The 11,701-nt window shown below is 38.7% G+C and overlaps 1 protein-coding gene across 5 annotated transcripts in view; it reads left to right on the forward strand.

Moving 5' to 3' along the window:
* PROSER2 (proline and serine rich 2) overlaps positions 1-11,701 on the forward strand; it is a 39,180-nt gene that overhangs the window by 1,221 nt on the left and 26,258 nt on the right. The window contains exons 2-4 of one of the 5 annotated variants that reach the window (XM_025043412.1): positions 3,307-3,348; positions 3,703-3,843; positions 7,285-7,416. The exons of 1 other annotated variant lie outside the window; for it this stretch is intronic. Coding sequence is in view for 2 of the 4 variants with exons in the window: in XM_025043410.1 (XP_024899178.1) it covers positions 3,809-3,843 (35 nt within the window). In the remaining 2 variants the exon portion in view is untranslated. The remainder of the gene's footprint in view (positions 1-3,306; positions 3,349-3,702; positions 3,844-7,284; positions 7,417-11,701) is intronic. 3 more of the 5 variants (XM_025043410.1, XM_025043411.1, XM_015585582.2) reach the window with 3 other exon arrangements.

The following is an 11,701-nucleotide window of genomic DNA, read 5'->3' on the forward strand; positions in this document are numbered from 1 at the left end:
AGTCTGTTGCGAGACTAGGAAGAAGGCTCCTTCTGGCTCCAACATTAATGGAGAACAAATTTTTTTAACCTATATTTCTAGAAGGCATAAAAACACTAAACCAGGTATAAGTGTAAACTTGAGGAAAATGCCAGCAGGAGAAACCTTTATTAAAGATACTTTTCTCCCGTATGTTTTTTAAAAGCACTACATACTTAGTGCTCTAAGCGCTCACTACAACGTTTGCCCTTAAAGTTCCATGTCTGAATGTTACAGATTGTTTTTCTAGGTGGAGGAGGTATTTTCCTTCATGAGGCCAATGTGGAAATACAAACAAATGCCCTATTTACTTGGGATTGGGTGGGAAGGATGGAAGTTGTCTAAAATCTCTCTTGCCAAACTTGACAGTGTATGTATGGAATCTTGTGTATTTTCTTGCCCAGACCAGTAATAGACATTTTTAAGTGACTGGATAGAGTGACTGGTAACAGCACTTCAAAGGAGCTTTCCCTTGAAAATTTTGGATGTTGATAATTTAAAAGTAACACATTTTCCCCATTACTCAAGATCAGAAAGCCAAAATTAGAGTACTAATTTAGGGAAGGCTGGAAAGAAGAGAGATACTTGTCAGAAAATTTGAGTGTGTTTGACTCCATGGTGGCCCCTTTTTTGGCAGAGGGGATGTGCCTGTTTTAGTGCAGGTCCTGGATGTTCTTTAATTCATTCAGCAATATTTGTAGACTGAGCACCTACAGTGTGCTGAGTACTGAGCTAGTCACTGAGCATACAAACATCTAGATAACAGCCATATGGCCAAAAGAATTAAAACCAGATCAAGTAAGCCTTCCTCAAGAGCCGAAGATATACCTGGCCCTGGTTCCAAAGTTCTCAGTCACCTAAGGAGCCTATAGTTGTCACCCTGTGTTGATTCTAAAGATCATCTCAAATAACTACAAGGGGTGGAGTGGAGCCTTGAAGCCCAAAGGGAGAGAGGTGAATGGCTTGGGTGGAGCAGAGACAGGGGATCCTCTGGAACAAAAAGTTCAAGTGTATCTTATCTACATGACTGTGGGACAGCCGCCAGTGACACGGAGGCCATTCAGGGGTAGGTGCCAGGGAATCCTAGGAGCATCCCAGAACTCGAGCTCTTTCCTTTGCCGGTGAAGGGCAGCATTTCGTTTCAGTTTCCATTGCCCTTTCTGGTGGCAGTGGTGGTGGCAGCTGAGGAGCATGGGCTCGACAGCTGACCCTCTGCTATCCTGCAGCATCCCCTCCGGGACCTTTGATTGAGTCCAGGTCTGTGCGCTGTAGTAGAAATCCTGGTAACAGCCTCTGTAGAAGACCACAGTGAAGCTGCACCTCTCAAGTAATGCCCCTGTCCCTCTTTGGGACTCACAACATTAATCTTGAAACCTATTTTAAGAAAGGAGGTGCTGGGTTTGTAATTCGCGCAGTCAGGTAAAGGAATGTGTAGAGCAGAACATTCCGCCTTATTGGATCGGGATGTGATAGCTCTTTATGAACTTGTATCTTTAGACTGGATATTTCCAAAGCCCCTAGAATCGTGAAGACTTGATATCTCTCTCTCTCTCCCTCTCCCTCTCTCTTTCTCCCTCTCTCTCTAAAATACATATAACATTAAATTTATCATTTTAAAGTATACAAATCAGTGGCATTAAGTACATTTACATTTTATGTACTTGAGAAGAATGTTTTCTTTAATTTTTTTCTGTAGAGATCTACAAATATCTATTAAGTGAACCTTATTGATTGCATTATTCCTCACTACTTTTGTATCTACTTTTCATGTCGATAACTGAGACATATTGAAAGATCCTGCTATAATAGGGGATTTGTCAGTACTTCCTGGTACTCTGAGACTATGTGCATACAACTTTATATTTTAATATCTAACAATATGCATTTGTAAGTTTATGTTGTTAGACATACAAAGTGTAATAGGAATTTTTATCATTGCACAGTTACCTGTATTACTAATGAATATTTTTGCCTTAAAGTCCGTTTGGCCTAATGTAATAAAGCCAGAAGTGATCTTTTCATTTTTGCTGGTGTTAATATTTGCTTGATATATCTTTTGCCATCCTTTTTATTTTCTTTTAAATATCTTTACTGAGGTATAATATACATTCAGTAAACTGCAACAGTTAAATGTAAAAAAAAATTACATTCACAGTGTTGTGCAACTATCACAACTATCTAGTTCCAGAACTTTTTCATCACCCATTAAGCAGTCACTCCCCATTCCCCCCCTACTTCATTCCCTGGCAGCCACGAATCTGCTTTCTGTCTCTATGGATTATTGCCTGTTCTGTAAATGAAATCATACAATATGTGGCTTTTTGTGTCTGGTTAGTTTCACTTAACAATGCTTTCATGATTCATCCATATTATAGCGTGTATCAGTATCTCATTCCTGTTAACAGCTGAATAATAGTTCATTGTATGAATATACCACAATTTGTTTATCCATTTATCATTTCATGGACATCTAGGTTGTTGCCCCCATTTGGCTATTATGAATAATTCCGCTATAAACATTTGGGTACAAGTTTTTGTTTGAACACCCGTTTTCAGTTCTTTTGGGTCTATACCTAAGAGTAGAATTCCTGAATACTATAGTAATTCCATATTTAACCTATTGAGGACTCATCAAACTATTTTCCACTGTAGCTGCCCTCTTACATTCCCATTGGCAATGTAGGAGGGGTCCAATTTCTCCACATCCTCACCAACACTTGTGATTTTCCATGTTTTTTTTTTTAAATTGTCATCCTAGTGAGCATGAAGTGGGATCTCACTGTAGTTTTTCTTTGCATTTCCCTAATGACTGATAATTCTGAGCATCTTCTCATGTTCCTTTTGGCCACTTATAGACCTTCTTTGGAGAAATATCTGTTCACGGACTTGATTCCCTTTTGTATTAACATTTATATCACCAAAATCTTGCATGTGAGTAGGTATAGTTATTTTTATAGGGCATGGTTTGTATATTATGTTCTCAAGTCTTCACTCTGTTGTTTAGCATTTTTTTGTTTGTTTCTTTTTTCTGTTTTTTAGGCTTCTGCTGTTCTGTCTAGGAGACTAGTTGTCTGACTAGTGCTTTGAAATATTTAATATTCTGCTTTTTTTAGTTACCAGTCCAAAGGCCTGGGGTGTTCACCTATCCATTCAGCGACATTCGTGGGCTCTTTGGCCACTTACAGTGTTCTGAGCACTGGGCTAGTCATTGGGCATATAAATCCATCAGTACTCATATGCTTTTGTTTTTGATGTTTGCAGCTCACTTTTTTTTTTTTTAATTAACAGGTTAATAGAGGCTGACTTTGGGAAAAAGAGCAGTATTAAATTGTAAGTGAGGGAATCCATCTCACGTATCATCACCAAATAGCTGTGTGACCCTAGGATTCACTTTACCTTTCTGGAACTTGGTTTCCTGGTCTGTGAAATCTGGGGCAGGACTAAATGACATCTCAGGCCCTCTCAGACCTTGAAACTGGAAGTTATGAATTAATGATTCACCACGCTTTTCTTTACAAACCTAATTCTGTGGACATATTTAAAATAGTCTATTTTGCACAACTACTTAAAGGAATTATCTTATATGAAAAAAAATGCCTGTGTTCTTTTATACTAGAATAAACTAGTAAGTGTAGTTAATTGCTGCCTTCCAAAATGGTGTGTTTGGTATTTTTTTTTGTAAAGATGGAGAGAGTTTGAAGAGCTTTCATGAATGTTTAAGCTCCTGCCATTTGAGGCACAACTGGGAATGCAGAGATGAATAAGATGTGGTCCCTGCCCTGGAGAAACTATGATCCAGTGGAGAAGAGAAAACGAATGTCAGATGTGAGTCCATAGCAAAGGCCCACGAGTTTTTTGGGAGCAGTGGACAGAGACATTCTTTCTTTCATGGGCATCAGAACATCTATTGGAGAACGACACGTTGGAGCTGGGCTACAAGGAAAGGATAGTGGGAAATCAGAATGGTAGAATTGTAGCTTTGTTTATCATGCTGAAGAATTTAGCCTTGACTTTGGGACATCAATGAAGGTTTATGAGCAGGGTTATGATAGGGGATCTGTGTTGGGACTTTATTGTGCAGTAAATGTTTGTGCACTGAGGGAGTAACTTAAAGTTTAGTGAGATGTTCAGGTTGAGGAAGGGAGGATGGAAAGATGAAGACAGATAAGGTGGTACAAACAAGGGATGGCACTGAAAATGTCAAACGACAAATAGAAGTTTCAGTGCAAAGTTATAAAAAGCATTATTCTAGAGTGGAAAGCTAAAGACTTAGAACCAGCTCTTTCTGGCTTGCCAAATCGACTTGCAGGGGATTAAGTACAAACTGCCAATTATTAAAACAGTCACAGGGATGTAAAGTACAGCATAGGGAATATAGTAAAAGATACTATCATAACTATGTATGATGTCAGATGGTTACTAGACTTATTCTGGTGATTAATTTGTAAGATATATAAATGTTTTTGGATCTCGGCTTCCTCATATGCTCACTTGTCCTCCACACACACTAGATAACCAATGAATTTGTTGACTGAACTCCTGCTAATGCAGGCAACTTCATTTTATGAATCAGATGTCTTTAAAATGTGCGTGAGGTAAATATGTTGTGTATTAGACATTTTTTTTCCTGTTGCTTCCGTTTGTGATTTTTAGAGGTAGCCTCTGAGAGAAAACATTTTAGTATCAACATGTAATAAAATTATATTTAAATCAAAATTTCATTTCAAGAAATTAGGCTAATAATATAGAATTACTAATATTCAACTGTTTTTGACCTACACAAATGACAACTTCATATGATTTAATCTAATAATTGCAGGCCAGATATTAGACCCTTAAGCTTTTGTACTGGGAAGGAAACCGTCAACAAAACGAAAAGGCAACCTACTGAATGGCAGAAGTTATTAGCAAATGACACAACTGATAAGAGGTTAATATCCAAAATATATAAAGAACTCATACAAGTCAACATCACAAAAACAATCTAATAAAAAAAAGGGCAGAGGACCTGAATAGACATTTCTCCAAAGAAGACATACAGATGGCCAACAGGTACATAAAAAGATGTTCAACATCACTAATCATCATGGAAATGCAAATCAAAATCCCAGTGAGGTACTGTAACCTCACGCGTGTCAGAATGACTATAATGAAAAAGTCAACAAAGAACAAGTGTTGGCAGGGATGTGGTGAAAAGGGAACCCTCGTGCACTGTTGGTGAGATTGTAAACTGGTGCAGCCGCTATGGAAAACAGTGGCAGTTTCTTAAAAAATTAAAAATAGAACTACCATATGACCCAGCAATCCCACTTCTGGGTATTTATCCAAAGAAATCCAAAAACACTAATTGGAAAAGATATAAGCACCCCTATGTTTACTACAGCGCTATTTACAATAGCCAAGATATGGAAGCAACTTAGGGTGTCCATAGATTAATGAATAAAGATGTAGTGCATATATACACTGGAATATTACTCAGCCATAAGAATGAAATCTTGTGATTTGCAACAACATGGATGACTCTAAAGGGTATTATGCTAAGTGAAATAGCATAAGTCAGAGAAAGACAAATACCATATGATTTCATTTATATGTGGAATCTAAACAAAACAAAACAAAACAAATGAACAAATAAAATGAAACATATTCATAGATACAGAGAACAAACTGATGATTACCAGATTGTTTAGGGGGAGGAGGAAATGGGTGAAAAAGGTGAAGGGGGTTAAGTATAAACTTCCAGTTATAAAAACAGTCATGGGGATGTAAAGTACAGCATAAGAAATATAGTTAAAGATACCATCATAACTATGTATGATGTCAGATAGGTACTATACTTGTGGTGATCACTTCATAAGATATATAAATGTCTAATCACTATGTGTATATCTGAAACTAATACAATATGGTGTGCCAACTATAATTTAAAAATATGTATTTTTAAAAAGTAGTCAGTGCTCTTGAAAAATCACATAAAAATACAGCATGTTTAAATATAGTATTTCTTAGCGGATTCTCATTTCATCAGGATGTTAGTTTTGCTTTGGTTTTCCAAGGTGGTGAGATTTACTAAGAGACCTTTGTCATTACTTAATTGCCAGACTCCGCTGTCCAGCTACTTAAGGGTGCTGAGTTTTCTCCCAGAAAGGTTGATAGGCTGAATTTCTTTTCTTTTCTTTTTTATTTACTTGCAAAACGTATTTTATTTTACATCCCCCTCCCAGGCTGCCTGATATCTCCCACTTCTGGAGGCAGCCTGACCCCATCTTATGTTTCGTGGGATGGGGAGTGGAAGTTGGGGGGCAATTCCCAGCCTTCTCCCTGGGAGACCAGGGCAGTATACCCTTAGAGCTTGTAAACCTGCCCCAGGACGGGGGCCAACACCTCACCCCACTAGCAGGGTCTGGTGGATGTGGGCTCTGGGCAGCTCCTAACATCCCTATGGAGAACCAGGCCCTACGGACAACGGACAACAGCCACCATCCCCAACCCCACTGCTGAGGACTCAGGAAGGGGGACAGAAAGCGTACAGAGACTCAGAGCACCTGCCGCAGAGCAGGGCTGCCAGGAGAGGGCAAAGAACCAGGTGAGGTTCTTGAGGTGCCTTTGTCTCCAGCCCAGGCTCCTGGCCCTCTTTCTGGGGGCAGTGCCAGCTGTCCTCTCGCACCCCCCACCTCAGGCAAGCTGAGAGCCGGGCATTCTGTCCCTTACCACCTGCCAACAAGAAACAAAAGTAATGAAAACCCCAAGCTTTGTTGCTAGAAAAAACAGCAAAGTATTAAAAATCAAAACGGAAGCCTCAGTCAGCTGAGCCAATAGTGAGCTAGTGATTATAGACACACAGACAGCCCCCATTCCCTGGGGTCTCTAAAGACCGCAGGAAAGGGCCTTGGGGCCAGGTCTATCTGTCACCAAGAGGGATCCTCTGGGGAATAAAGGTTAGGGGGAGGTATCCTCAGGGGATCCCCAGTGTGGGGTACTGAGGATAGTCCTTGAATTTCTGATATCATCTGAACTGTTGCAGTCATCTGATTTTCTTCAACAAACATTTGGTTGTCCCCATTTCTTGAAAAAGTGCAGAAAACCCCTTATCTCTTCCTCTATATTAATTGTGATAGGAGTTTGGTGCCAAAGGCCTGGATTTGAAATGAGTGATTTGAGCCATTTGCTAGTCGGTTCCCAGGAATATCTAAGAAGAGTCTGAGGGAAGGGAGCCTCTGTATTCTCATCCACAGGTAAATGTTCTTACTCTCCTTCCTTAAACAGGGCAAGCGACAAGATTTGGGAAGATGGGGGTGACAGTTCGATTCGGTGGATTGACCCCACAGAAGGTCTTGTGTGAGCTGTGTTCCCTGCCCCTGGCCGGGATTTAAATCTGTTCAACTTGAGATAAGATATGTAAGTCAGATATCTGCCTCCCATCTAACGGGGTTATAAATACCAATGCTAGATGAACATGCTCTAAGTTTTTTATTATGAGGATGAATGAAAAATTCAGCTAAGAATTTGGAGCTTCTCAGAAAAAAAAAAAAACCATTATAAAACAATCAGGTGTAATCATTACTTCTGAGTTAAGAAGTATTACATTTTATCTCACCAGAGTAACACACAGTGGGTGCTCTGGTAATATTTGCTGAATGAATAAAGAGAAAGCACACAAACATGTTTAACAACAGAATAATTTAAACTGGGATTTTCTTCTTCTTTTAAAAAAAATTTTTTAAAGCATCCAGAAATGCAGTAGGCATATAGAATGTCAACTTTTTAAAAAAATGAGCTAAGAAAAAAAGTTGAAATGTCTGTCTTTGCAAACAATCAGATAGAACTAGGCTTTCCCCTTCTTGATGGCTATCTGTTTGTTTCCTCCTGGGTCGTAATGTTTTGTTACTAGGAACTAATCTGAAATCTAGCCAGGTTGTTTTCAGGCAAGGTTTTACTTTAGGAAAATCTAATTTCCACATCTTCTGTTCAGTGATAGACAGCAAACTGGTAGGAGATTTCTTCCCTCAGGGCCTAGGAACCAGCCTGCCTAGGCAAGGCCTCTGCCCTGACCTTGTTTTCTTAGTGTAGGCGAATCAGTTACTTTCATGTCGTGTATGGCCCTGAGGAAAATACTGCCTCCTATTAGTAGTTGAAACTATTCACAACTGAGACAGTCTGAAATCAACCTTGTTTTTCTACATTGTTCAGAAAGTTTTCCAAAAAAAAAAAGCAAAATGAAAGTATGATAATTGCCCCCCCGAGAAGTAAAATTACTAGTTTTTAAAATGTTTAATTGTACTTAATACCCTTGAGTGCCAGTTAGGGCTTAAGGTTCTAAGTTCTTACAGAAGACATTTCAGAAGAAAGGATGAAACCCAATCAGAGAAAAGACAACATATGAAGGAGATAGTAAACTACCGAGCACATCAACACGTGAAAACTCCAGAACACAACCAACTCTTCACTCCCATCCTTCCCAGCACCAAACTTTCAGCCTGAGCTGGATTTCCCTTTGATCTTCAGTGCAGGGAGACAGTCCTAGTTTGCTAGTTTGCCTCGTGAATATTTTTGGAAGCATTCTTTACTTTCCAAGGCTTTCATTTTCTCAATATTGAGAAAGAGCCCAAACTAAAGAAAAGTTACTACGTATTCACTTGACTTCAGCCTGTTTGCATAAAGGGCCATTTTTGAGGTTAGTTTTGGTCATGGGTTACACCTGTGATGTAACGTGGATGCACTTGTGTTGACATTTATCGACTACTGGTTTCGTGTGTGCGTTTGATGTACTTATTGGTGCCAACTTTTTCATTTATCATTATGAGTGAAGCTAACATCTCCTCTATGGCTATATTTAAAGTTACCCCCCTTATGCTCCGCACTTGCTCTTGATTGAAATCTATAAGTTGACTGAGTAATTCCTCCTAAATTTGAAGGATTTGGTCTGTATATATGATAAAGTGATAAAGGTTGCTTACCACCTCAGTGTAAAAATGTCTGAAACACTCCTAAGTGTTTAAGCTTCTCTTTTAAGATAATAAGTCTATTTTAAGGATACTCTAATTTTTTGTCTTCGAAAAATAAGATGGTTTTAGATTTTTAAAATATAAATTTTAAATAGTGAGTATTAAATCTATATTTTGTGACAAATATTTTCCAAATTCTGTGGCTATATTGAAAAAGAGAAATAACAGAACATTTAGGGGACCAGGCTGGTAAAGGGTTTATACTGTGGAGAATAAGGTTGAAGAGATAAAGGTAGGCCAGATTCTAGAGAGACACTTGAAGCTCTCTGTTCTTACAGGTAGTTTCCTTGGCAGTATAGATGAGGAAAATGAAAAGCGTGCCAACTTTGACAGGCCTGTGGTACCAGAAGTAACCCAGGATTTTAGAAGGGTTATTTAAGTACTATTTGCAATTCACTGGTGAATGTTGGACTGAGTATTTGTTTTATTTTTAGCAAAGTTTTGGAGAGTATAAAACTTGGAAGAAAATAAACTACAGCACCAACAACTACTTTCGTCTGTCTGCCAGGTCAGCTGGTAGACTGTATGTATATATATTTGTTTCTTTGGTACCGTGAGGGACGTGAGGTTTCAGAGACTTTGCTTCATGTGTCAACTTAGAGCTACAACAGAGTTGTGCTCAGAATTATTAGATGCGCTATGGTAATGAGTAAAATCATTTTTATAGAGTTAGTCTCTAAATTATTTTTAGAGGAGAAATGAAATGGTTAATTTAGTCTAAGAATCTTGGTAAAGCCCAAATAAGTTGAATAATAGAAAAGAAAGAATTTCAGTACTCAGTTACCTTTTAATTTATGAATTGGGTCAATAAAACAATATAAAAGAGTTGGCATCATTCATAGCTTCATCTCCTAGTTAATTTCTTATTATAAAACTCATTTTCATTAACACACATTGTAGGAATTAACACACAACCAGGTAGAAACTATAAAAATAGGAATCCCATCTTCCTTGTTCAGGTAAATCAGGGCAAAGTACCTATCGCATCAATACATGTCGAGATGAACGAATGTTGTCAAGAGCTACTAGCGTTGAGGCCAACAATGGCTATTTAGTGTTTACTGATTATTTCATCTAAGAGTGTGTACATTCCACTAAAAATGGCCGTCCCCTTTATTTTCACCCACCGATTAACCATATGAAAAAGCCCATTCATGATAATGAGCTGTGCTGATTCAGAAACAGTTCCCGCTGTGAAACTCCTTCATCTTTAATGTTTTTGAAGGTCAAGAAAAACTTAGTCATTTTGAAAATGGCTGGGCTGTTAAATCATCATATTGAGATTTCTTAGCGTATAGCTTTAAAGATCATTTCTGTTTAAAGATCGTTTTTATAGATTTGGGAACAAATCTTCACAAAATTCCTGTGAATGGAAGGAGAGCACGAGGTGATTGAAGAGTAGAGTTAGGTGGCGTGTTCACCCTGCCTGAGCATAGACTCTGACACGAGAAGGAGGGTATTTTTAAGAAGCTTATTTCTACCCGCTTCCCAGCTAAGCTGTGCTTCTGCTCACTGTCCCTTAGCACTGTTGGTTAGGAGTGGGTGTGACTAGACAAGGGATGAGGGTCTGTTCTCTGTATCATAGGTCCATGGCTTTCAGAATCCTAAGACCCCACCTGGATCTTCTCTTTTGAGAGAGTTTACGTTGGCAATGAAGTGGAGCAGTTCTCTTTCAAAGTGTAATACAAACATGCCAAGCAAAATTCGTTCCACATCACTTGGTTAAGGTGGATAAGCTTTCCATTTCCGTTCAGGACTGGCAAAGACAACCCGTGTGATTTTGTTTAGCCTGCCTGTTGCGAATCTAAGTCTTACAGAATGATTCCCTTCCCCTTACCTAGTAGGTACCAAGCCTAATATTTGAATGTGAGAGAACTTAATATATTTATAGTTCTAGCTTAGATTCTTCCATAAATCGGATCGAGTCAGCCTTTCCCTGGTTTGCTCGGAGCTCAATTGTGATCCAAGAACACTTTCTCTTGCAGGTTTCTTTCTCCTATGAGAGCCACGGCATCTTTGGCGCCTCCCTCCCCGTTGCCCCAGGTTCCGAGATTGCTTGTGTCTTCTCGTCTCCTGTCCTGTATCATCTCTTTAGATAGTGGGCCTGTCGAAGGTTCTTGCACGATAAAATGATCTAAGTCGTGATTCTTCACACCTTCAGAGGTAGGAGTCAGGTGTGTGGCAAGCTGGTCCCCCGCAGTGAATGACAGACCAAATGAGACTCTAGGACAATTAAGTTGTGGCCCCCACTCACCTACCTGTCCCCGCCATCGGCACGTGTTCCTGGCTATGGATGTGAAATACAGTGTTGTGTCTGTTTTAAATTTATATAAATGAAATTTATATAAATGGAAAAGTTATAATTCAATTCAAGAGCTTCGCATATATTCTAGCTATCAATTCCTTTTCTTAGACATAGTAAACATCTTCTACCAGCCTGCCACTTTCTGTTAATATTGTCTGAGGTGTCCTTAATTTTTATGTAAGCAGATTCATTGAATTTTTTTGAATTTTTTTATTTTTTGATTTGTATTTTTTGAGTCCTAGTGAATAGAAGGATCAATGGAAAATGAGAAGTTCAGAAATAGAATCTAAAACATATAAACATTGGGTATAAAATAACTGAGTATTTTAAGACAATGGAAAGATGATCTTTTCAACACTTTGCATTTGTTTAA

Source organism: Pteropus alecto, unplaced genomic scaffold (genome assembly GCF_000325575.1).
Source record: "Pteropus alecto unplaced genomic scaffold, ASM32557v1 scaffold11, whole genome shotgun sequence".
In the NCBI taxonomy this organism is placed as follows: domain Eukaryota; kingdom Metazoa; phylum Chordata; class Mammalia; order Chiroptera; family Pteropodidae; genus Pteropus; species Pteropus alecto.